This window comes from Coptis chinensis, chromosome 6 (genome assembly GCF_015680905.1).
Source record: "Coptis chinensis isolate HL-2020 chromosome 6, ASM1568090v1, whole genome shotgun sequence".
NCBI lineage: Eukaryota > Viridiplantae > Streptophyta > Magnoliopsida > Ranunculales > Ranunculaceae > Coptis > Coptis chinensis.
The window spans coordinates 24,332,122-24,358,798 of NC_141461.1; the positions used below are offsets into that span (position 1 = coordinate 24,332,122).

General features: G+C 40.1%; 1 protein-coding gene across 1 annotated transcript; it reads left to right on the top strand.

Annotated features, from left to right (window-relative positions):
- Positions 1 to 8,069: 8,069 nt before the first annotated feature.
- Positions 8,070 to 13,776, top strand: LOC147492252 (calcium-binding protein CML37-like). The gene is made up of 3 exons (XM_086567451.1): positions 8,070 to 8,284; positions 12,919 to 12,958; positions 13,477 to 13,776. Exons 1-3 carry the CDS (start codon positions 8,070 to 8,072, stop codon positions 13,774 to 13,776), a joined length of 555 nt encoding a protein of 184 aa, XP_086423577.1.
- The last annotated feature ends 12,901 nt before the right edge of the window (positions 13,777 to 26,677 follow it).

Consider the following 26,677-nt stretch of genomic DNA (forward strand, 5'->3'; position numbering starts at 1 on the left):
TCAAGTGTGCGTTTTTGCATGGAGAACGTTTGAGCTCTTGAGAACGTTTTAGTTCAAGTTAGCGTTTTGATCTTAGAGAGTGAGCTATGTGTCTATTTAATAACATTGAGAGATTGCAGTGCATTGATGCTTAATAAAAACTATGTTTACATTGTTTAGAGTAAGAACTCAATGGAAACGGAATTTTTTATTGATAAAACTTCTTTAACAAGAAAGTATTCCAAGGACGTGGTAATGCCTGTCTGTCTTAGGTTTTGATCCAATATGCTCCATTCCCAATGACTCGTTCCACTATGTAAGGGCCTTCCCATGTTGGTGCCAATTTCAAGTCATCCTTAGTCTTTTTCAAGACTAGGTCGCCAGGTTGAAAACTTCGAAGGTTAACGCGCTTCTTATATGTTTTTCTCAGAGTATGATGGTAGGATGCCGCTCGAATGGCTGCTAGGTCGCGTCATTATTCAAGTAAGTCGACCTCACGAGAGAGAATGGAATCATTCTGACCAGATTCGACGATTTTAGATTAAGTTGTTGTAATTGTCAGCTCAGTAGGGATGACGGCCTCAGTATTGTAGCATGTGAGAACGGTGACTTGCCTGTACTAGAATGAGCTGTCGTTCTATGAGCCCATAGAATGTTTTCTAACTGCATTGGCCACTAGCTTTTGTTCTTTTCAATCTTCTTTTTCAAGTTCTCCAGAATTGCTTTGTTACTAGCTTCTGCTTGACTATTGCTCTGAGCGTACTGGGGAGTGGAGAATGCATGAACGATCTTCCACTTGGCCAAGAATTCTTTGACTATTTTTCCCTTGAATTGAGAGCCATTATCCATCACCAATGTGTGGGGGAGGCCAAATCTGGTAATGATGTTGGTCCAAATGAAGTTTCTGACATTGGATTCTTTGACATGAGGCAATGGAATCGCTTCCACCCATTTGGTGAAGTAGTCTGTTGCAGCTAGGACGAACCGAAAGCATGTGCTTTTCTGTGGAATGAATGGACCCATGATGTCCAAGCCCCACATGTGAAATGGCCAAGGGTTGGCAATGTTGATCAGTTCGCAAGCTGGCTGGATGATGTTGTGGCCAAATGTTTGGCACTTAATGCATTTGAGTACATACTTCTTGGCATCGATCTACAATCTTGGCCAGAAGTATCCTTGTGAGATCGCTTTGTGAGCCAGAGAGCGACCTCCTGGGTGGTTTCCGCATTCTCCCTCGTGGATTTCTGCAAAAATCATCTGACCCTGTTCTGGGCTTATGTACCTCAGATAGGGTCCTCCGGTGGATTTTCTAAAAAGTTTGCTATTTACAAGGCAGTAGCAACTTGACTGATATTGAACTTGTCTGGCCCTGGTGCGATCCGATGGTGCTTTGCCGAGCTGGATATAATTTATGATAGGTTGCATCCATGCTTGACTCATCTGAGTGTCAGAGAGTGGGCATAGGTCGGTAACTTCTAAGACGTGCTCATTTTGGTAAGCAGGTCGATCGGCTACTTCGATGAGTAGTTAGTTTCCTAGGGTCACAGTTCGGTGTTTGGGTCGCGAGGTACGCTAAGCTGTTAGCATGGCGATTTTCTTCCCGTAGGAAATGTTGTATGGTGACTTTCTTAAAAGATGGTAGTAATTGATCTACAACTTGAAGGTACTTAGAAATGTTACCTTAATTGGTGGTATACTCATGGGCGGCCTGGCGAACAACCAGTTGTGAATCGCTAAAGACCTTAAGCTCCTGAGCTTCGAGCTCTAACGTCATACGGAGTCCCATGATCAGGGCTTCATACTCCGCTTCATTGTTGGAGGTCGCAAAATCGATGCGAATTGACTTTTCTACCATAGAGCAATCTAGTGACACTAGGACTACTCCGACTCCACTGCCCCCTAGATTGCTAGCTCCATCCACGAAGAGTGACCATACCGATGGGTCGTGTTGTTTAGAGGTTGGGGTGTTGTCCTCTAGTTCCCAGTTTAGGTCGTCAACTGGGAAATCTGTTAAGAAATCAGCAACAACCTGACCCTTCTGAGAGGTTCTTGGTGTGAACTCAATGTGGTGTTCATCAAGTTCTTCTGCCCATACTGCCATGCGAGTTATTTTGTTGGCTTTAAGAAGGATCTTCTTAAGTGGCAGGTCGGTGAGCACTTTGATTGGATGTGCTTGGAAGTAGGGCCTGAACTTTCTTACTAAATAAAGTATTGCCAGTACTGCCTTTTCAATGTGGGAGTAGTTCTTCTTAGCTGGCAGCAATATCTTGCTTGTGAAGTAGATCGGTTTCTTTGCGTTCTGCTCCTCTTTGAAAAGAACTGAACTGATAACAAAGTCAGACACAGCTAAGTACAGCCCCAACGTTTCACCATCAATCGGTTTTGGCAGCACAGGTGGTGTTATCAAATAGTCCTTGAGAGTAGAGAACACTTGGTGGCATTGCTCGTTCCATGAGAATTGTTCCCCCTTCTTGAGAATTTGTAGGAACGGTCGACATTTGTCTGATGCTCTCGATATGAATCGGTTTAGAGCTACCACCATTCCTGGCAGTTTCTGTATCTACTTATTTGTTTTTGGGTCAGGCATGTCCAAAAATGCTCGAATCTGATCAAGGTTTGCTTCTATCCCATGTTGTGAGACCTGATACCCCAGAAATTTCCCATAGGATGCTCCAAATTAAAGAGGCATTTCTCCGGGTTAAGCTTTATCTGAGTTCGCCAAAGTATGGAGAACGCTTGTGTGAGATGATCTAAGTGATCTCCAGCTTTCTTGTTTTTGACGACCATGTCGTCTATATAGACTTCCATGTTGTCACCTAACATGTCTTAGAACATATTGGTGACGAGTCGCTGGTAGGTTGCTCCAGCGTTCTTAAGGCCAAACAGGAAGACGTAACAGTAAATTCCTTGCTCTGTCACGAATGAGGTTTTCTCTTGGTCTTCTTCTGCTAGTGGGATTTAGTTGTAGCCATTGTAGGCATCCATGAATGACAAGAGCTCGTGGCCACAGGTCTGGTCCCCAAGTCGGTCAATTCTTGGTAAGGGGAAGCTATCCTTAGGAGTTTCTAGATTTAGGTTGGTAAAGTCCACACAGAGCCGAATTGTGCCATTCTTTTTTGGGACTGCTACTATGTTAGCGACCCATTCGGAATAATCGACCTTCCTAATGAAGCCAACTTTTTTGAGATTTTCGACTTCTTCATTGATTGCTTTTTGGAATCTAAGGGATAACTTTCGAGGTCGTTGGCGAACTGGTTTAGCATTTGGGCTAACATTTAATTTATGGCATGCAATATTGGGATCAATTCCAGACACATCGATGTACAACCAAGTAAAAACATATTTATTTAATGATAAAAAGCTTACAAGTTGTACATTAAGAGTAGGATCAATGTTAGCTCCTACATAAACGAATTTGGGGTCATCCTCAGTTCCTAGCAGGTTGACCTTTTCCTTCAGCTCGGTATGAGTATCCGCCTCAGTGGGTTGAGCGACCTCTAGGGTCCTTGTCTCTTGCGGTGTCTCCTTGACTTGAAGGGGTTGGGCGACCTCTGGGGTCTGGACTTCTGGAGGGACGTTTTTGACCGAGCCCCCAGTGCTCTCCTTTGCGAGTTTGCTGCGGGGGGTCTTGGTCAAGGTCTTGACCTCAGAGATGAAGTCTTCTGCCAGCTTGGTTTTGGCGATCTCTTCTTTGTTATTGAGTGAAACCCCAGCAGGTTTGTTAACTGAGAGGATCTGATTGCAATTGTGGGCATCGAGCTGGTTGCTTCTGAGCTCCATCATGCCTCTGGGGCTAGGGAAGCGTAAAACCTAATGGAGTGTTGATGGCACTGCTTGTACCTTGTGGATCCAACGACGTCCTAAAATAGCAGTATAGGACGAGTTGACATCCAGAATGTTGAAGCGCGTATTGATGCTGACCTTGTCTTCGTGCGACCCAACTGAGACAGGTAGAATGATGTCTCTTATTAGGTCGGCTCGTGATCCGTTGAAGCCATAGAGGGGGGCTATTGGATCGATCATGACTGACCTTAAGGGTGTTGTAGTATAGGATGTCGCAAGAACTTCCTGGGTCGATCAGGATGCGCTTGACAGTCCAGTCGCTGATTTTGACATGGACCACCAAGGCGTCGTTGTGTGGGAGACACACCTTGTTGAGGTCGGCCTCAGTGAAAGTGATGTCTCCTGAGTTGCGGGCAGTTGCGTGTGGGGCAGGAGCCGCTTGTGAAGAGAACTAGTAGACTTCTTGGAGGGCGCCTACCCGTCTTATTTTCTCCCTTGTGGACGTGACAGAGTCGTCCTGGAAGGTGATCATGTTGATCGTTCTGTTGTCATCTCTGTCAGATGAATGTTGGCGACGATCATGACGAGATCGGTCCATAGAGCGTCCTCGAATGCGGGAGCGATCTCGGTTGTGGTTGCGTGGAGGAGTTCAGCTTTGCTCTCTGCAAGCCATGAGCTTGTCAAGCAGGTCACCATCGGCTATATCAGTATAGTGCTTGATATGGCCTGCCTCAATGAGGTCTTGGAGGTAGTGCTTGAGTCCGCGGCATTCGTTGGTCTCATAACACTTTGTTTTGTAGAAAACGCAGTATGGCTTTCCTGGTGTGTCTTCTGGCCGTTTTACCTCAGGTCGGTAATAGGTCGCTATTTTTATTTTCTCCAGTATGTAGCTTGGAGATCTTGTCAGCACAGTGAACTTGCGCTTCGTTTGCCTCCTAGTACTAGACTTCTGTCCTTGTGGTCTGGGTCGCTTTTTTGAGGACGGGGTAGCGTCTAAGATTGCTGCAACTTCCTCTTGTTCACCTTCATGATCTAAAGCTTCCTGTAGCTTTATATATTTGTACACACGAGTGTACAAGTCTTCCAGTTTTTCAGGACGCTCCTTCATGAGCGACCTGTATAGCCAGGTATTTTTCCGGATTGCCTTAGTGAATGCCAAGGTTACAAAGGACTTTTGGAGGTCGCTTTCTATAGACAGCAAGTCTGTCTTGAATCGCCCTAAGAAGGAGCGGATTGACTCATCTTTCTTCTGAGACAACATGAAGAGTGAGTCAACGTCGGTTTTCTTACGTCTGTTGTGGACGTAATGATTAGCGAACTGGTCAGTTAGCTTCTCGAAACTATCGATGGAGTTTGGTTCGAGTGAGTAGAACCAGTCGAGGGTTCCTTATTTTAGACTTGTAGGAAACAAGCGGCATTGCAAGTAGTCGAACTCTTGCGCACTGTAGAGTGCGAGGCTCTGGATGTAGCGAGCTATGTGTTGACCGGGAGACATACTGCCATCATACATCGCAAATCGTGGCTGAATGAAATCATGCGGGGAGGGTTTACTGAGTACCTTCGGTGTGAATGGGGATGCTCGATAAGTTTTCAGCATCTTCTGGACGATTTGAGTGGCGTCCTTCTTCACAGTACTCTGGTCGATTCACTGGGACAGCTCGTTGATTTGTTGGTTCACTTCGTTAATACCGTCCTCAGCGGTGACTCCGTTGTGGTTTTGGGCTGCCACCTGAGTTTTGAGTGCGGCGTTTTCCTGTCGTAAGAGGGTGATGCTGTCGTTCATGGTTCCCATTTGGACGACCATGTTTTTCATTTGTTCTTGTAGGCTGTCCATGCTTCGTGGGCTTGAGATTTGTTTGAAGGTTTTTCTGGTTGAATGGTTGTGAACTCAAGAAATCGAGCCACAGACGGCGCCAATGTAAAAGTTGTATTTGGTTAACCTTACTAATGCAGGCAATTCAAGGGAGATGGGTTGATTGATTGGATTTGACCGAGTTCGTTTGGACGAACTGCCTACGTATCAAGTTGTCTCTGCTGGGAGAGACTTGAATCAGGTCAGACGTAGTTCCTCTTCTCTTTATATAGGCAAGATGCCCGCGCTTCCTCTTCTCCCACGTCAGGTCAAGTTCAGGACTTAGGGCTCTTTAATGAGTCATGATGGAGAGGCGTGATGAGTAATGGAGTGTGCACCTGGAGCTCCGATCTTAATGATGATAGCTGTGGCGTCCGTTACTAGCCATTGTCGTGTGAACAAGCATGGACCTTCTGGAGGTCGCCTGACGGTTGAACTGGCAAGTCGATCTCCCTGAAGAGATCAACCGCTTGGTTCGATGTGTTGGGAAGCGATTTGGACTGTTCGTGTTGTAATGAAGCAACCTAAAAGAGTACTTGGTACAGATCGGTTGGTAGTTTAAGTTTTCGCTTCTGCTGTACAAGTGTATAATATCCATAGGATTTGGGTATTAGTCCCTCACAATGAAATAAAAAATTTATAGAATTTAATTGGCATTATCCATTTACGTATTGTTCATTCTATCTTTCAAAACAGATGAGATCTGATCTTCAATCATGATAAGTGGGAATAAAGGTTAACCAATCAGGGGATGGTGAGGCTCTAGAACTATAAAATGTACGTTTATGGCTCCCTCTGACTACCTATCCTTTCCTATTGTGAGCTACTCTCTCTTGGGGCGTTTTCTCTTCGAGCTTCCTAGTTAGTTACTATTTACATCAATAAACGACATGCCTTTGCTAAGTCATCGTCAATTATCACTTGAGCAGTTCCAACAGTGGATCCAAGGTCTTGATACTGATAGGGATGGCCGCATAAGCAAACAAGAGCTTGTTGAAGGCCTACGTGGACAGGGCTTGTGGTTCAAACACTGGAGAGCTCAAAGAGCACTTTCTCATGTTGACAAGAACTCCAATGGTTTTGTTGATGGAGATTTTGAGTTCTGTGAGCTTCTTGAATATGCGAAAGAACACTGGGGGATTAAGTTTTCCCCATAGTACTACAGTGAGAAGGAATATATGTATATTCACCGTACCAGTGTTATACGCTCCTATACGTCTTATACATACTAGTCTCTTTCTTTTTCTAGACAGGGCACGATCAACGGAGAACTGGTGAGGAAAAACTTTCTTCCACCAACTGATTAGCTTCCCTTAATATGTATGCAGTTCTGTACTTCTGTTCAGGTCTCGACATGTTCTTCACATCAATGTCAGAAGTTGCATAACAATTGTGTAGTACGTGTAATAAAATTTCTAATACGAACCATTTTCTAGTACTACCAATTAAGTATTCCAGTAGTATTCCCAGGTATTATAAACCCAGTGTGATGAATCCATGTTTACCTATCACCAATTCCAATACACATAAATGATGAATCATTTTATTAGAGAAACCTAATTAAATAGATGTTCCAAACCTATTCAGAATTTCAGACTACTGCACATATTCTCCTAACTAATTACAATATAATGCCAAACACATATCTCGATCAGTTAAGTCCTAATGTGGCATGCCTGTCATAGCTAATAAAAGGAAGATTTAAATCTGTAAAGGTGAATCCAAGATATATGTTGAAGCTATATATATTCTGGAAATCAGTCACTCATTGCTATCCAAATACTTGTTGGTGATTGAGAAACATGGTCAAGTGGTCGATCGGTGTATATAAAGTTGAAACTGGAACTCCGTATCTGATCATCTATCTATTCTTCATGGAAGAGTAGGATTGTGAGTCCCTACCCTGCATCTTATGACATGGGCCATCTAACAATGTCAATTCAAGCACTCAAGCCTGTATGGTGGTTAACCAAACTCAAACACACTCACAAGTACATATTCATTATCCAATCTAATTAGTACGAGGTGAAGAAGTAGTATACTTGTCATAAATAAAACGTGTAGTCTATAGGCTTTAGGCTATAGCTAAACCATTGAGATCTACAAATTTCCTAAAACTTTGATTCAGAAAAAGAAACGTTCCACAGATAGGAGAATAAATTAGTTGCAATAGGGTCCTTGGCTTGACTTGCTTTCACAAAAAAGATTTGATTCACGCACATTTAAATTTGGTAAAGATTCTAAATGGAAGGCACATATGATAGTGATGTCCTTTGGCATATTCGTTTCTCCACTATACTTTTTTCAAATAAAATCTATAACTTCAATCAAAGATGAAAGAAGTACTTCATTCTAACCTGAGGACCGAAGAACATCTAAATCAGTTGTTCTTGTTGTGTTCTAGCTAAGCACATACTCAGCAAGGAAGATGGCTATCATGTCTCGTTGTATCCCTATGGCACCCGAGCACGAGATGTCGGTTGAGGAGTTCAAAGCTTGGATTGCTCGATTTGACTTGGATCATGATGATAATATTAGCCGCGAAGAGCTAGAACAAGCTCTTCACAGCCTGCATACTTGGTTCGCATGGTGGAAGGCACGCAAAGGTGTGAAAAAGTCCGATATTAATCGGAATAGGCAAATCGACACCACCTCCGAGGAGATGGACAAGTTAGTGGTCTATGCACAAAAACATTTACACATGAAGATTTATGAATATGATTGGTGATCTCTCAGCCTTTGTATTAGGCTCAAAGTAAGTATTAAAGCCTGAAAGCAAGCGCGTCCACCCCTACGCCATGAGCGCTTTGGGCTGTGGTTCGGGTAATGTGTGTATGTATTAGTCTTTTTCATTTGATAATGTTTTAAACTTGCGTATGTATGTGAATGTTTGAGTCTGAACTTCTGTTATTGTATTTAATCAAGTTAAGTTGGGTTGGTTCACGCGCGCGCAAACGAGCACCTCTGAACTTGCGCATGTATGTGAAGGGGTTTGAGTCTTCCAGTTGTTCTCTTAAAACAATTTCCATTTCTTTTAACTAGTTTTATATAATTAAATCTATCGTTGAGTTCATGATCCAGCATTCAAATTGATATATAGAGTAGATGAACTTTATTTACATGATATTGAAAGACTATGACTTAATCATATAAGTTAGACAACTGGTCCTTTCGATTGAGGCAGTTGCTTTGCGTTAAATATTTTCATACTTCACTTGACCAAAAGCTCTTACGATTTTATTGAACTGCTTGAATAGCAGAGGACTCGATATAAAACTTTATGAAGATATTAAGGTGCCAGTGGGTTTTACAGTTTTACATCCAGTTCTCTAGTTAAAACTCCCGAAGACTTGCAACTAAAGCTATCTGATACCTCCAATAGCAAATTACTTCAATATGTTGAAATGTTCTGAAATCATCCAAACTAGCAATGGATGGCTGTCCTTACATTAAATGGGTAATGACCTAACAATACAACGTACTTTGCTGTTTATTAGTATTTTTTTTCATGTCTACAAATACAACATATTTTTAATTTTTTACAATTGATACCATCCTTAGATCTGATTGGACGAACAATGATTTAACCGTTAAAAAAGGTCACGTGCCACTACCCACCTCCCATTTTCCATTTATTGCAATGGATTTTATGCGGTAATACGTCGTGTACCACCAAATCACAAACTCTTCCAAAATTGTCACCTCTATTTCTTTCAACTAAAATCACTCATCTCACTATCCAACCCATTAAAGCTACTACTCCTCTTGCTCTCTCTCACCCAATTGTTCTTCAAATAGCTGAAACTTTAGAAGACTCAATAACTTCACTCTCTTCATCTTCTTCACTTCAAAAGCTTAGAGACAATTCTTCACAGTCTGTTCTTTCATTATCTTGGCCTAGTAGAAAAGATGAAAGTTTTCGCTTCATTGATACTTCTTTCAATAAAATTTCTCAAATTAAACTTGCTTCTACAACTTCTGTTATATTACCAACTGATTTAGACAATACCCTTTTCCCAATAAAAGTTGTTATTATTGATGGTTACATTATTGGTTCTGAGAAAATTAATGAATTGGCATGAGTAACAGTGTTTTTGCTGGGAGTGATAATGAGATAGATTCTGAGGTAATAAAGAAAAGGGTGTTTGAGTTCGTGTTTGAGTTTCAAGAACATGGCGATCAAAATATAATGCTGATTTTCAAAGCTGAGCAAAAGATGGTTTCTTCTTTCTTCTTTCCTACAATTGTATATCTCGACTCTTTTAATGTATCTTTGTGATTTTCCAACGAATGATATTGCAGTTTGGATTGGGGAAAGATGAGTAATTTGATTGTTTTTGTAAATGAAATTGAAATTGTCCTTAGAACCAGATCAAATTTTATTTTGGTGGATGCAGAAAATTGAGGTGGTGATTCAAGCATGCATGGAGGAAGCTTCTTACACAAACAGACTGGATTAATCTCACCTCCACTTGGCGAGAATCGAACTTTGGGGCGGATTCATGCGCTAACAGAGGCTGTTCAATGGGAAAAGGTGTCAAAGCAGGGTGGACACACATGCTTGATTTCTTAATGAAGTTACAACATTCCTAATGCAAGCAACAACTTGTTACCTCCACATAGGCACCACATAAGACTATTTCCCCTCATAGTTACCTTCTTGGTGAGAAGCTATTAGGGGTTGCTGAATGCAAATGTGACTTTAAAATTTGGACGAAATGTTTTATTCCGTCTGAATGTAAAAAATGAAAAAATATCGAAAAAAAAACATGCCAGACGGAATGAAACATCCCGTCCGAAAGAAAAAAAAAACGAAAAAAGTTGTGGGATGGAATGAAACATCTTGTCCGAAAAAAAAAACGAAAAAACACACGAGACAGAATAAAAGGTTTCGTCCGAAGATCACAAGTCGGTAACTATCTCAATAGCAAGTGCTACTTTCATTGTAACTTAGTAAAAAACTACCATCACTGTAACCATTGCATTGGACCATTGTTTTTGGCTCATAAAGATGACAAGTTGTTATTTCCCCTCAAAACTACTTGCATTGGGAATGCTCTTAGAAGACTCAAATTGTACCTACTATAGGTTCATTTTGTGGCAGAGCCATGGATTAAGACCATAGACATTCTTAATGTACCTATTTTGCATGTTTTCTCTGTTACTTTTGTTTTACTAGTATTTCCCTTTTTCAATTTATAAAATTACCCTTTAGCAAACAAAAAAGAGGTGGTGATTCAATTTCAATCTCATCACAGAAAATGTAAAATTGGAGGTGGGCAGTTTATGAAAAAAAAAAGAAAATTGGAGGTAGGTAGTGGGCAAGTCATGTGACCATTTTTTAACGGCCAAATCGTAGTTCATCCAATCAAATCTAACTGATAGTATCAATTGTAAAAAATTAAAAGTATTGTATTTTTAGGTCATTATGTCTATATTAAAATATCTCCGAATTAAAGTTTCCTGAAGGCCTCCACATTTGGACTGGGCTTTGGGCCTAACTTTGGGGTGGGCAACTGCAGTGGATCGCTGAAATCATTAGACATTAGCCACCCATAAAGCAACTTTTACGAGTAGTGTAGAATTTAAGCATTTATCTCCTTTTAAAAATAAAAAAAATAAAATAAAAAAAAAAAAAAAAAAAAAAAAAAAAAAAAAAAAAATAGTTGGGGATATAGTACAAAATATCCTGATATATCGTGATATTTTGGGATATCTATCCAGATTTTAGAAAAAAATATATAAATATCACGATATGTTCAGAGATATATACGACTGCAAATATCGGTGATATTTCAACAATATTTGTGATATTTGTGATATTTGGAGATATTTGACGATATTTTATGTATATAACAATTTTATTTAATATTTACCATTATATTTCAAATAAATATAAATAATGTATCATGATATATCAAGAAATATCCACAATATCCACGATATTCGTCAATATTTTGGATATATCCATGATATTTGCATGTGAAACAATATCAAATATCTCCAAAGAGGAGGATATATCCACGATACATATCCAGAAATTGAATATCGATAAATACTCATATCCTGATATTTTGTACTATGGTTGGGGACGTGGGGCTGGGGCTAGTTCTATTTCTGGTCCCTAAATTTTTAGGGTATTATAATTCCTATATATTTCCTAGTATTTATGCAAGGAAATGAGGCCAAAATCAACCCCTCACCCCCTAAAAGCTTGTTTCTATGGCGAAAAAATATATATGAATGCCCTCCCACCCCTCCAACCAACAAATAAGCACTTAAATATAAGAAATTTCATTTGAAAGTAGATTTTCTCCAAAATGTTGGGCACTTGGGCTGCTATCATGCCAAATTCATGGTTAAATGAAAAGGACCAATCTGCTATAATTAAGAAGCCTCAATCATCCCATGTAGCTTTTCAAGATGGGAATCTGCTTTTTAAATATATTTTAAAGCCAAACTCTTATATGAAAGATAAATTATATTGGCCAAAAAGATTATATATCTCTCTTTGAAGGAATAAATCCCAGATTCCCAGCACGAACAATTTAACTTCCTTCATTGAAGTGATTATTTACCTCTTTTAAGATATACTTTATGACTTTATAATTAACTAATTAAGTGATGGACGTTATATATGTTTTTTGATGAGATGTAGGAGGGTACGTCAGTACGTGTTCGTCATTGTCACATGCAATTATGCAAAGAATCAAGAACTAGTTGAAAGAGCAAATCTGGTCAAGATAGGATTTCTAGTTTATTGGATTTCGATCTCCTAACATTTGAATGGCAATTGGCAATCATAGATGCCTGATGCTAGCTTTTCATCTTTGCCTCTATCTAGCTCCTTTGGGTCTTGCCGTACGCGTTTCCAGAACACCCTTGATCATGAATTCAAACTCATCTAAAAATCCTAATCCTTCACCTATCACACACTTTCCAAGTCACCAGGCCGGAGTTGTCCTAGTTTTTATCAGTTTATGCCTTTGACTCAGTCTAACTAGCTTGCTTCAAAGCCAAAAGCAGATTGGAAACGTGATAGCCGAAAGCAGAGTGGAAATGTGAAAGGTAGCCTTAGGTCTTTGAAATTGTATATTCGGCCAATTTGCTAGAAATGCGGGGGTATCAAGATATCCCTCATCGCTCCAGTTAATTTGGAATAGCTTGGTTGCGTTAGCATACAGTTTAATTTGACCTTAATGTATTCAATCAAATCTAAAATACCAATGGTATGATACATAGAGGGGGCCGGGACTCAGAAGACAGCTGTTACCTGATCTTTTGACCTTATATCACTGTATCAGGTACCACTTCTATTCAATCAAATCTAAAATAAGTGCTAATGTAAGCCTCTCATTTATATAACTATGGAGACTTACCATGATACATAGAGGGGGCCGGGACTCAGAAGACAGCTGTTACCTGATCTGCACAAAAGTTAGCCTAACCATGCACGTTGAATTTCTAACTCTCATTGATTTAGATAAATAACATAAGCATAATGACCTATCATACATTGCAGGCACTTATTTTGCTTGTAGTCATCCCATTAATCATTATTATTCTTAGATGTATACCACAATTTTAAATTATCTGTAACTATAAAATATTCAGAACATAGTACCTAGCTACTTGTGAACTGGTGGGGTGTCTTTGAAAGATTCTTCCTTACTGGATAAGAAAGAACAAATTACAATAAAACTAAAAAGCTAGTTATCTCCAAAAGCCTATTGACAAAAAAAAGATGAAACTATAAATCCATATATAGAGCACCTATCCCCTCCTTTTCTTATAGCAAGCAGAGAAAGTTAAGTTTGCGTAATTTAGGATCTTAGTGAGACTATATTCAACATGTGTTACAGGGAACATGTTGGGAAAGTAAAAAAGAACCAAACAAGAAAAACCCACCCAAGAATAGAATGACAGTGTCAGAGTTCAAATCATGGTTGAAGCAATATGACTCTGATGGAGATGGCCGTATAAGCAAACAAGAGCTTAAAGAAGCTATCAATGCTCTTGGATTATGGTTTGCTGAATGGAAGGGTGCAATGGGAGTAAAATATTCTGATGTGAATGGCAATGGATACATTGATGATAGCGAAATTGTGTATCTTGTAGCTTTTGCACAAAGTGAATTTGGCTTGAAAATTGTAGCTTACTGAGCATCATGAAACTGCTTATAATATTCTAGCTTTAATTAGGCTTCTCTCTCTATCACATTTTTTTGTGTGATAAGTAGTGTTTAATTGTGAAGAGGTAAATTTAGCTAAAGTACTTGCATGGTTCGTATAATTTTAATCATCTTCCTGCTATCCATATTTATCTAGTTTCTGTTCTAGCTTGCAAGATTAGTTTTTTTTTTTTTGCATGATTGACATTATTATAGTGGTCATGTGTTACTATTCTGAATGTCCTGTACCCTGTAGGAAAACAAAACAAAAAACAAAAAATAAAAGATTGGAGGCTAGAACTGAATATTCTATAGGAAAAATGAACTATACATTCTAGTTTCCGTAGGAACAAAACAAATATATTTGTTCCTAAAGAAATTTGTTCTCCATAGAATGACATGTTATCCATGAGGGGAAATCTTTAAGAAAAGTGTATGTCCAATGATTCGTGGTTTGACAAATTAAGAATTAAGATAACCCAATGATTCGTGATTCGTGGTATTGACATATTAAGAGATGGATCAAGATTTCTGGTGCACTTTCAAAATGAGAAACTAAACATAACGAGGACCCCTACACTCTTAACTTTTTTGCAGTGGAGGGCATCTTACATGGAGCACCAGTTATTACGCCATGTAAATGGGTGCTACCAATACAAAATTTTGTCAAGATGAACTCAGATATAGCCACTCTCGGAAACCTGGCACAGGGGTTGTGTTCATAAACAACTTTGGACAAGTTTTGGGTGCATTAAGAGTATCTTTAGAAGAGAAACTAAGAAAACATCAAATTTTTGAACCAAACCAAACACCAAACCAAAAAAACACCAACCAACTTTAGGAGAAACATCAAATATTCGACATCAATTGATACGGTTTTGGATAAACCGCGCCATATAGCCCACGCAGCTTTCTCAAAACCGTGCACTGAATCCCATCTTAAAAGCCCAAGCCCATGTAGTTTTAGGAAAAGTGCGCGATGTGTCGCACATAAACTTTCTTCTTTATTTTCTTTCCAAATCTCTCACGGGGTTTTGGCAAAACCGCGCCATAGAAGCCCACTTAGAAACCCAAGTCCATGCGGTACCGCGAGAGAGATTTGATACAACATCAAAGCTGGAACCAAATTTTGGCCGATTTGGTGTTTGGTTTGGTGTTTTCATCAACATGTGTCCCTCCTGAAGATGAAAAAACACCAAATTGTTGGAAATTTGGTGTTTGATGCTAGGATAGTATCTCACCTAAAGATGCTCTAAGTAGCAGACTACCAAATACAAATAGCTACCTAGCAAAATGTTGGGCTATTGCACTTGGTGTTAAGAAGGCAGTTGAACAAGGATGGCTAATTATCTGGATCGAGGCCGATTCAACTGTTGCAGTGCAGACCTTTGGTAACATAGACATTCCCTGGAGAATGAGGAGCAGATGGACACAAGTTGTGAGTCACCTCAACCATGTAGTGATTTCATCAACATGGAGGGAGGTGAACTTCGCCGAAGATACAATGGCCAAACAGGGTGCTGCTCAAGTACAGTTCATGGTTTTAGTCAGTTCTTTGTTGGTAGGCCTCCACTTCTTTCTAAAGTGGAAGATCCCCATAGAGTCTACTTTAGAGTTAGAGGTGCATAGTCTTGTGTACCTCCTACAGGGGTGTGCGAGACAGTCTTGTCTTGTCACCTTTTTTCCACTTTTTCTCTTTTCTCCTCCCTCCATTTTGTATGGTTGTTTCTTTGATACATTAATATATTGGTTACTTATACAGGAAAAAAAAAACTCCCAAGTGTATTGGTTGTCCTTTGCTTGCGGAAAACAGATAAAAATTGTCCCTCCTAACAAAACAGTATTATAAACATTAAACCCTTTTAGAAGAATGGTAAATCGATTTTTCTGTGCCTTTGGGGTCCTTGATAACAAATGAACCAATAAAATAGGTCCTATATGGAGATATCGTATGATAGTGCTAATCCATTTTCAATGAAATACCACATACTCCTGCTAAAAGCAAAATATACATGCTTTTGCTAATCCATTAGAATCTGTATGCTGGATTAAAATGGAAATAATTCAATATCACATAAGGACCTTGTAGCTAATCATTTGCGAAGTTTATATGGTGCTTGAGGGTTTGACTTGCACAAAGATGTTGCATGCCAAAATGGGTTTGCAAAATTTCTGTGCCATTTGCTAAGGCCTTGTGAAAACTTTCTAGCAAATTCCTACGTATATATGAGGCCCTAATATGATTTAGCAGGATGCAACGATCTCCCTTCCAATTTTGCAGGTCGTGCACTCTTCTCCTTTTCATCCTCCTCGTGCAATGTTTCTTCTTTAGACCTTATCTGGTCACTGTTACCTGTGAAAAGGTGATCCTTTTGGCTTCAGTCTAAATCAATGAAGATCACATAATTATCACTGCTTATGGTTTCAAGCATATATAAGCAATGGTTGAGCCAATTTGGCACTGGTGAGGATGGAGGCATGAGCAAAACTATGTGGATCGGAGCCATCAACAGTCTTGGAGTGTGGTTCTCGTCATGGAGGGCTCGCAATGGACTATTGAAAGAAGATGATAATCGCAATGGATTCATGAATGAAAATAAAATGGACCACCTTGTTGCATTTGCTAAGAAGAAACTAGGTGTGAAGAATGCCCCTGACTAGATTATACAATTATCATGTATTAATGAATAAGAGAAAGTACAAGGTGATAGGTGCTTCAAGGACTTCTGGGCTTCTGGGCTTCTGAGTTCTATATATGGAAGATTCATATAGCTTGGTTAAGCATGCAAAATTAGAACCATCACTGATAATTTTCTATTTGTGTGAGCATGTATATATAATTATATATTGCCTAAATGGGCGGATGTTGTGTACGGGACAGCTGACGTTATTTCACCGATTTCCGTGATTGAGATACTACCAGTTTTACGATGACACAACTTACCAATCTTGTGTTGCTTGAGGAGGTTGCCAATCCTCTCTTTAGATGATATGGATTCATTAGCTATTTCAGAAGATTGACTCGAAATGAAAACAGCTACAACAAACATGAATTATAGGCTTCAAAACAACAATATTATACACGCATTTTAGGCTCGAGAATAACTCATCAAAGTTGTTGCAATCTAAGCACCCCCATTAATTGCCTAATCAAGACTTGATTTTGCAGAGGTCTCCCTAAGTACGTGGGCTAAGCAACTACCATGTCATAAGGACAAAGCGCCTTGAAGGTATTAAACAGCATGTCATTATTTGGTCTAGGGAAACAAGGGCCTGTAAGTGCCCTAGTGAACTCATAATCTCTGATATATAAGAGTTTTCTATGGCCTGGATATGACGTGCTAGGAAATCCTTTCCGGCTCTCCCAAACTCTCTGTCAACCGGCCAACACTTAATATGGAATCGAAGTATATGCATAATTTCTGCGCATCAAGTATTAAATCAGTATAGAGTAAGCTATTGATGTAGGGAAGAACTTATAACTTGTAGATTTTCACAACCTACACTAAAGCCTGTTGATTTCCTATGAAATACCAGGGATTAATGGCTTCAAGGTTTGTTGATTCACACACAAGGAATACCAAAACAATGGAACACAAGAGACGAAAACCTAATACAGACTGCCAGCCTTTATATAGGCATAATACCCTAATTAACACAAAACTCGAAATTTTCCAAAATGGACAGTTTTAGGATAACCACATATTAAGAAACTACTAATCAAAATAGAACTAACCCAACAAACCAAATAAAAAATGGACTCTCCTACCAAAAGATATAGCAAGAACAAAACTTTCCTAAAATGGCAAAAACGTGATTTTGAATGCCTAAACGATGGATTTTGGGCCCGAGAGGGTGGTGCCCATAGCAAAGTAGTGGGTTATGCTTATTTTGATGTTTCCAATCAAACATGGGCTCGTCCATGTCTTTCCAACTTTGTTGCCCTCTTTTCTAGTTCATTGACACAGGCATTGGCATCATCCTCCCCCTGCTGAAAAGAATTAGTCCTCGAATTCAAAGCATCATCATCAGAACTACCACCATGATAAGGAACAAAGTGTTTGTAAAGGTTATGATTCGTTTAACCTTATAATCGTATGCAACTTGGGGGAGAAAGGGTTGATCGATTGGGTTTGATCGAGTTCGTATGGACGAACTACCTATGTATCAAGCTCTCACAAGGGGAACTTGAATCAGGTCAGACGTAGTTCCTCCTCTTCTTTATATAGGCAAAGATGCCCACGCCTCTTCCTCTCTCGCGTCAGGTCAAGTTCTGGACTTGATGACATTCAATGAGCTATGAAGGCATCTTGCGGTGGAGTAATAATATGCGCACCTGAAGCTCCGGTCTTGATGATGCCAGCTGTAACATACGTTACTAGCCGTTGGGGTGCTGGCTAGAGTTAGCGTTCTGGATGCTTAACATTCTGGACGCGGACGTTTTGAGAGAAAAGCGTTCAGGGTGCTGATGAGGTCGCTTAATCTGTATGAACTGATCATCAGCGACCTGGACGTGTGGCTGAGTGTGATCGTCCTGGTGTGCTTGACACCTGCTTAATATTCACTGTAAATGTATATATACTCCTTCACACTGCCCCCCCGGTAGGTCGTTAAGTATTGGATAGCGATCTTGTGAGAGATTTAAGTTGGCACGTGGGACGGTGGATTTGAAAGGTCTCAACTGAACCGCCTTGTTTTGTGGGGAGATGTGGCACGTTAAGGTTAAACAAAATGATTGCGCTGCTTTAGAAAACGAACCGGTGGCTTGTGATATACGCCTGAAGAACTGAAGAGTTCCTCATTTGCACCCCTTGAGTTTGAAAGGCAAAGGTTAGTTTCTGCCATTTTTCTTTGTGTTTTTCTTTTCTTTGCTGCTTGCTTTTTTTGTTGGGTTCGTTAGCCTTTAGCTGTCATTATTTGTTGTTAGTAAGTTATATAAGAAGAGGAAGTATGTCTGATTAAGATGATACTCGATCTGAGGAGATTCGAGGTGTTTCATTGAGTGAGGAGGTAGAGGAGGTTGGTTTTGATTATGTGGTCGTGGTGGCAAGCAGTTTTGGTGATAGGGTTGCCTCATCCTCTAGTGGTTTACCTCCTAGGGTAGTTGATAAGCGAGTTCTGAGAAGTTTTGGAGATTTGGGGCGTGCATATGATATTCGTGTGAGTGACCTGGAAATACACAAATTGGGAGAGGATGCTGACATCTTTAGTAATGCATTCGTCCCCCGGGATTATGGGGTAGTTATCTGTAAGGGGCAACTGAGAGCGGGGATGAGGTTACTCTTGTCTAGGATGACATGTGAGTTTTTAAATTTCTGTGAGAAAGCGTCGTGCCAGCTCGTTGGAAACACATGACGTTTGCTTAGAGTCTTCAACCTTTGAATGAAAGTGGTGAGTACCACATTGAGGTCGCTGATGTTGCTGAACATTTTGTTGTGAAGCGATCTAGAGCTAACAACTTTAGCTTACAGACTTTGACTGGGAAGTCAAGCGTTCTGGATGGGGTTAGTAACGAACTCTGGGAGAAGAGGCCGTTGTTGATACTTGGGAATTATTGTGCTTCTGGGTTAAGTGTCCAGACTAGAGTTTGTAATTTTTCTGGTACGTACTAGGTTGTTAGTTGTATCGTGCATCTGTGTTGCATATTGAGAAGTATGTGCTATAATGAACTGACCTTTGAACTGTTTATGTTGCAGAGGTTGCTATTACCAGAAGGAGAGAACGTGGTGTGATTGAGAAGTTTGATTGTCTTACTCATGCTGAGAAGCGGAAGAAGCTGTCTAAAGTAGCGAGCTACTTTGTTGAAAGGGGAGGTGAAGGATCAGAGCAAAGAGGAAGCAACTGAAGAAGAGGTTAAGAGGCCAGGACGTAATTAGATCGTCGAGTGACTTGAGCATAGAGCGTGAAGTCAGTGGTATTGTCAGTAGGGAAGCTAGGAACAAAAACTGGTCTGGGCAGGTACGACCTGGAGGTGGTGCTGGTGGTAGCGGGTCGGTGAAGCGACCTGAAGTAGAGAGGTCTGGGGCTGTCCCAAGGGGGAAAGGATAGGAGAGCTCCCCTTTCGATCTGGAGGACATCTAATTCATTCCTCGTGAACGGAAGAGTTCACTGAAGAGGAAGGCTGATGAGCCTAACACGAGAGCTGCGAAGGTCGCTAAAGCGGCTGAGCACGTTCTTGGGAGCAATTCTGGGGCTGCTAGTGGTGACCGAAGTGGTGGAAAGACAGCTCGTGTCTCCAGATCGAAGGCCCAGGTGCCGATTTCAGCGTTCTAGGTCTCGGGGACGCTGAAATTGGGTCAACCACCGCTGTAGGGGGCATTTTTGGTGGTATGGGGAAATAGAAGGCTGCAGGGAAGGAGGTTGGGAAGAATCGTCCTAGTACGGGTAATGATGATCTGGAGTGCAACCTGGTCTATGTGAATGAGAGAACTGGGAGAAAGACGACTGTGAAGAGGTCAAATTGTAGCTTTAAATCCGCACCTATAGTGTCTTGCTTACTGGAAGGGATGACGCTGGACGGGGACAAGAAGGATTTGGATTCGAAGGATCTGACAGAGAATCTGAGAGCGATAGATCTGGCCCACTGTTTGGTAAGTGCCAAACTTATACAACTTGATTGATTATGTTCATATGTATATGCTATGTTTGGGTGTGTAATCGTTTGTAAATGGGTGCAGCTTATAGCTGGCTACCAAAAACTGAAAACGGTGGCCCAGATTGTTGAGATGGAGAAAGGCAAGCTCGAAAGGTTGAAAGACGAGCTGGCAAACGTTCGGGATGTGTAGCAGGCTGAGCAGAAGGAGTTGACCAATCTGAAAGCTCAACTCATTTTCATGATGTTGGAGAGAACGATCGCGGTTAACGAGTTAGGCGACTTGAAAAGGAAGCTGGCCACAGTCAACGACTTCGTTCAGAAGTGTAAAGCAGTCACACTGCAAGCGAAGGAGGCGTACGATGCAATGTGTGTCAAATTAGAAAAGCTGGAGCAGAAGCATGAGTGGCTCAGTGAGGAGTGATAAGAGCCCAAAACTGTAGTTTTAACCCCTTAATAATCATACTGTTAGACCAATTATGTGAATAATAAGTAAGAGTTAATACTGATTACGTGTTTTATGCATTTCGGGCTTCAAAGTCCATTATGTGCGAAATGTGCCACTTTAGCGAGATAAAGGAGCAAAAGTCGCCAGAACTTCGAATGCCATATCTTTGGACTCAGACCCTCGGATTGAGGCCTACCTTATGTCAAAACGACCGCTCGGAAAGAGATTTGCAATGGTCCAAGCCTTGACCCAATCAGAGGAGCAGAAAGTGGACGAAAAGTCTGTTGAAGCAAACTGCAGGCTGAAGAGGCCTTTTGGACCGAAAGACTGGGTTTTGGGCCTCGATTCTCGCCCAAAACATGGCTCCAAGCCCATGCACGATTTTTGGATCCGGAAGTATAAAACAAAAGCTTGACTCTTTGTTAATGGCAATTAGGTTAGGTAGCAAAGGCAGTTAGGTTAGGAAGCTAATGTTAATGGAGTTTAGGGTTAGAAAAAGATAGATCTAGATTAGTTTTTAGATCTAGATCTAGTTTTGAATCTCCATTTTTATTAGTTTTCATTTCCATTGTTTTAATTTAAAGTATTAAAATATTGTTATTGCTTCATTAGATAAATCAAGTAGTTTATTATTGATCAAATTCGATTTTGTCATTTATCTATTGCTTAGATCTAATTTCATTTCTTGGTTGTTAGTCATTTCGTAGTTATTGATGTTAGATTTTAATTATTGTTTGTTAAATTTCATAAAGTTAGAATCTTTAAATTTAGTTGTCTTAAATTTATAATTAGTTTTAGTTTAAACACCAAACACATCACTCTCACTGTTCCTTGTGTTTGAATAATTGAATTCTATTTAAGTCTTGAGGGTTTAAGAGTGGAACGAAATCCTTACTCGTTGTATTGCATGATTATGTTTTGAGAGTAAGAAGAATTGATTTAAACGTAAGAACGGTAGGATTACGTATTAGTGTTCTTGTAGCATTAATATTTAGGATTCTATTATTTTTTCGGTTATCAAATGGCGCCGCTGCCATCTTAATCTCGTTCAAGACAAGAATTCAATTGCTTGAATCCAAGGGGCAATCCCCCATTCTCTACCCACCCGCCCTTTTAATTTTTTCATTTTGTTTCTTGATTTTTGAACCGCTCAATCGCTTCAGAATAGGGCTGCGGATTCACAGAGAAAAACACTGCGGTGAAGGTATTTCTAAATTTTCGAAAATTCTGAAAATATTCATACATAATATTTAATGTGTTGTTGATTTACTAGAATATTTTCAGATTTTTCAAAGTTGGTTTACCTTGTGAAAAAAATACGATCTTTATAGTGCTGCATTTCAGTTTTCACACCGTATGTTCTTGAAAAACAGACGAATAAGGTTACTTAGGGAGTTCTAAAAATTCTATAATTTTTACAGGAGTATCTATCCTAATCCAGAAGTTTGTAGTAAAAATTTGATGAGTTTTTTATTTGTTTTGACCACCTAAATAGTAGAGTGTTTCCAGTGTGTTTCTGCAGTGTTGCAAACACTTAATATCTGAAACACCAGCCAATAAGGAGAGGTTGTAGAACTCCAATTGCTCTAAATTTTTTACAGGAACAACTAGGATCTGTTAGGAGTCTCCAGTAAAAATTTGGAAATTTTTGGATTTGTTTTGATGGGTTAACCATTCGGTTGTTTGTATTGTGTTCGAAAACGGTTTCGTAAACTTTGGAGGGCTGTAGAGGGACTTTCACAGCTCCAATCGATCTGAAATTTTACAGGCTACTTGATAGACGTCTTAGCAAATTACTGTAAAAATTTCAGATTTTTTGGAGTAAGATAAAAGGCCTAAAACTTGAAAACCCTGGAGCGCGACCCGCGTCCATGTTGAGCGTGACCAGCCCTTAAACACCGTAATTTCAACTTACCTTTGATAGCCAAGCCCAACCTCAACCCACGCCCTACAAGGAAAATTCATCCGAACAGCCCAATTTTCATAGGTAAATGCATATTTTTATTCCTTAAAGTTATTCAGTGTTTCTAACTTGTTAAATACACTGAAATCAAGATACAAGACGCTATTCAAACGCTGTAGCAAGGAGGCATTCAGTACTCCTTCTTCCACTCCTCGCTTTTCTCGTCGAGGAGTTTTAATTCTAGTATAATCAGGCTTGTTTTTCAGAGAAATAAATACAACATGCCTATCTAGAATTTCACACACTACACTTGCATCAATGGCTAAAGAACAAGAGACTCTCTCTCTCGATTTTTATAAAGCCCTAAACGATGGCCCTAAGTCGCATCGTTCTTGCAGACCTAGTGGGGATTTTCAATCCCCCTAATATATTTAACTTGTTACCGGTTTTCATGGTTTAGACCACGAGAAGCCTTACCAAAGACATCGTGGGATAGACCAAGTTCTCACTACATTCCATCATCCTAGCGTAAGTCCGGATCAAGTTAAACTTAGGGTGTTTTCACCCTAACCCTACAAGGCGGCTTCTTGGTTAACCGCCCAAACGCCAAACTCGGGGACTCATGGGCTCAACTTGTTCAATTGTTCATGGAACAATTTTACCCACCACTAAAAACAGATGAAATGCTTCAAAAGATTCATTTCTTCCGCCGTAATCCTCATGAATCCTTTTCGAGGCCCGAAATCGTTTCACCGATCTTCTCATTGAATGCCCACATCATAATCTTGCGAAAGACACGCTTTGTTCGCGGCTTCTTCAAGGGGCTTTTACATCGTCATAAGGAGGTTCTAGATATCATGACTGGGTAGTTTTCTTAGTAAAGGAGCCTTAGAGGCTTATACATTCTTAGAAGATCAATCTAAGAGGAACAACAATTGGGGAGGTAACGATTCCTCCCGCCCTCCTTCTTCTCGTGAGGTTAAACATGATCCCGAAGCTTAAAACTCTTATCGATGCCCTCACTAAAAGGTAGATGCCATCTCTGCTCAACAACAACCCACTCCAGTCATGAACATTAACTCTACTCGTTGTAATGTCGCATTTGTAGTCTTGAGCATTCCGACTTCTATTGTCCTCTTGTCTATGCACAAACACCACCACAACCACCACACTTCAACCAGCTTAACTCAACATCAAGGACAAGGGAACTTAGGTGACCAAATAGAGGTTTAGTACCCATAACCCGTAACTATCAACATCAAGACATGAACGCCAACAAGCTTTTAATTCCAATACAACCATCTACGACAAAGTAGTAGTGACCTTGTTGGAGAAACAAAATCAAATTATGCAACAAAACTCCAACTTAATGAAAGATCGGCATGATCAAAACTCTAATATGATGAAACAAACGATGCAAATGATGCAGTCTTTGTGCCAAAAAGGTTATTGACATGTCTTCTAACCAAAATAATAACCAAACCGGCGTGTTTCCAGGTCAAGCAATGCCTAATCCTAAGTCAACAAACACCGCCTTCGAAATAAAAAGTATTCAGTGTAATGGTAATATAAACCAAGGGGACCTACAGCAAATACTACCCTTCGCTCGTATGCAGTAGTTGATAACCAAGTGACTATGCCTAAAGATTACCCGCAAACTAAAAATGATACCATACCAAATACTATAATAGAAACTGAAGACCCTACAACTGTAGAAGTACCAGTTAAACCACAACCAAAAGGGAAAACATTACAAGACCCAATAATAGAAAGTGAAGACCCTACACCTGTAGAGGTTCCAATATGGACACCTAGTTGGAAAACGGCTAGAGATAAAGCAAAGACTAATAAAACTTTTATCCCTTCTGCTAAAAATAGCGATAAAGCACCATATCCCCAAAGACTAGTTGTGTTTAAAAAGGACGAGAATTTTGATGAGATTAGGGAAGTGTTTAAAAATTTGACTATAAACCTACCTTTTCTAGAAGCTATAAAAAGTCTACCCGACACGCTTAAGTTTCTAAAAAGAGTTGTGGCACCAAGAAGAGGAAAACCAACATACCCCACGAAGCATTCTTAATCGAACAATATCCCTCTTTATCCAACATAACGGAATTGTTAAGTACAAGGACCCCGGTCGCCCCATCAGATAATGCACCTTAGGTGATACCTTCATAACAACCGCTTTATTAGACTCGGGGCGAAAGTGTTAACTTACTCCCTTTTTATTTATATAAACAACTGGTCTAACAATACTTCAACCAACCAAAATGACTTTGCAGTTAGCCGATCGTTCTATTAAGTATCCCAAGGGTGTAGTTGAAAATATTCTTGTTAAAGTTCGTGATTTTTACTATCCCGCCGACTTTGTTATTCTCGACACGTGGTGCTCATGATTCCATTCCCATCATCCGAGGGCGCCCTTTCTTGGCAACCGCCAATGCCCAAATCAATTGTCGGGATGGCTCAATGACTCTTTCTTTTGGAAATCTTTCTGTAGAAGTTAACATGTTTAGACAAAAACAGGGACAACTAGGTTTGCCTATAGAAGGAGAAGTGAAGTCCATTGAGAGTTTTGTACCTCACATTAGTGCGGCTGACACTTTAGTCCCCACACTAGTAGATACCCCTCTTATGGAAGAAGACAAGGATCACAATTTCTACTCCCTAGACGTAGATAACATCGAGGAAGATTTCCTTCGACTCCTTGAAGTTCTCTCCTATCGACATCCATTCATCTCTTGACGCCATGACGGAAGAAGAATTTTTCGCCTATATCCCAAAGTGATTCTTCTTACCCACCTATTGAGGAATGTCTTGCATATCTCAAAGCCTCTGATGATATAGACCTAAGAACACTAGTTGAACACCATTCACCCACCTCACATCCTCATGTCACTCATTCACCTTCCATCACGAATGTTCCTCGCCTCTACCTTTTCAAAGAACCATTGAGTTTGTACTTGACCTTGGTGTTTCTCCTATGCTTCATAACTATCTAAAACCAACTAGTGAAGAAGTAACACCCAAGGACAAGCCACCGGACACTTTTTCATTTTTTCCATTTTTCCCTTCTCAAAATTATCCACATCCTACGATCTTCCACAACCATCAATTTTCTCATGTTCATTTACTTGGCATTCCCTTCGTAGGGAGGACAAAGAAGAAACCAGATGCTCGATTAGGTTTTAGATCTATAAGGCTTTACTCTCATTCCACTAAGCTACATCATAGAAATCTTGGTGCTTAATTCTCGCTTGATGGTGCATTCCATGTTAATTATTTGTGGAAAGACCCACAACTTTTAGATTATTGATATATGGGAAACCGCATGTAAATACATATATATCACTTTAAGTCTAGGGAATCGACTTTAAAAGACCTGACGTTTTAAAACAAATTTTACAAACCCGTTTTCAAAAATTTGTTTGGGGGGGGTGTTTGGTTTTTCCATGCTTGATCACTAAACTTCCTATTCTTACCCCCACCTCGCCCCCTTGATAAAAAAAAAAAAAAAAACGCTTCCACTCCAAGTTTTACCTTCTTTTTGCTCTAAACTCCCGGGTTTTGTCTTTGTCGAGCGCTACCGCCTTTTTTTTTTTTTTTTTTTTTTTTGAAGAATTTTGTCGAGCGACCGCCTCAAATCGGACCTAGAGCTGACCTAGCGACCGAATCATTATTTCATCGGACTCCAGAGCGACCTTATACCAAACGCCGACTCAAGCCAAACACCGAATTTAAATACACGAGCGACTTCGGCTACCGACTTCCGTCGACGAACTTAAAAATTCCAGTTTTCCGCGGTTGTTCCCGGTTCATTCGCAGCTGTTCTAGAGCATAGTTCGAGATGACATCTCCTATAATAATACCGAACAGTCTTTCAAAGATTTGTTTCAAAGCACTACTTATGGTGCTTGGTTTCATGAGGTGATCACACATGTAGCCGGGAA

Coding starts and splice junctions, on each gene's coding strand:
- LOC147492252 (XM_086567451.1), top strand. CDS start 8,070: ATGGCACCCGAGCACGAGATGTCGGTTGAGGAGTTCAAAGCTTGGATT. Junction 8,285..12,918: donor ACCTCCGAGGAGATGGACAA/GTTAGTGGTCTA, acceptor TCACTGTATCAG/GTACCACTTCTATTCAATCA. Junction 12,959..13,476: donor AATCTAAAATAAGTGCTAAT/GTAAGCCTCTCA, acceptor CATGTGTTACAG/GGAACATGTTGGGAAAGTAA.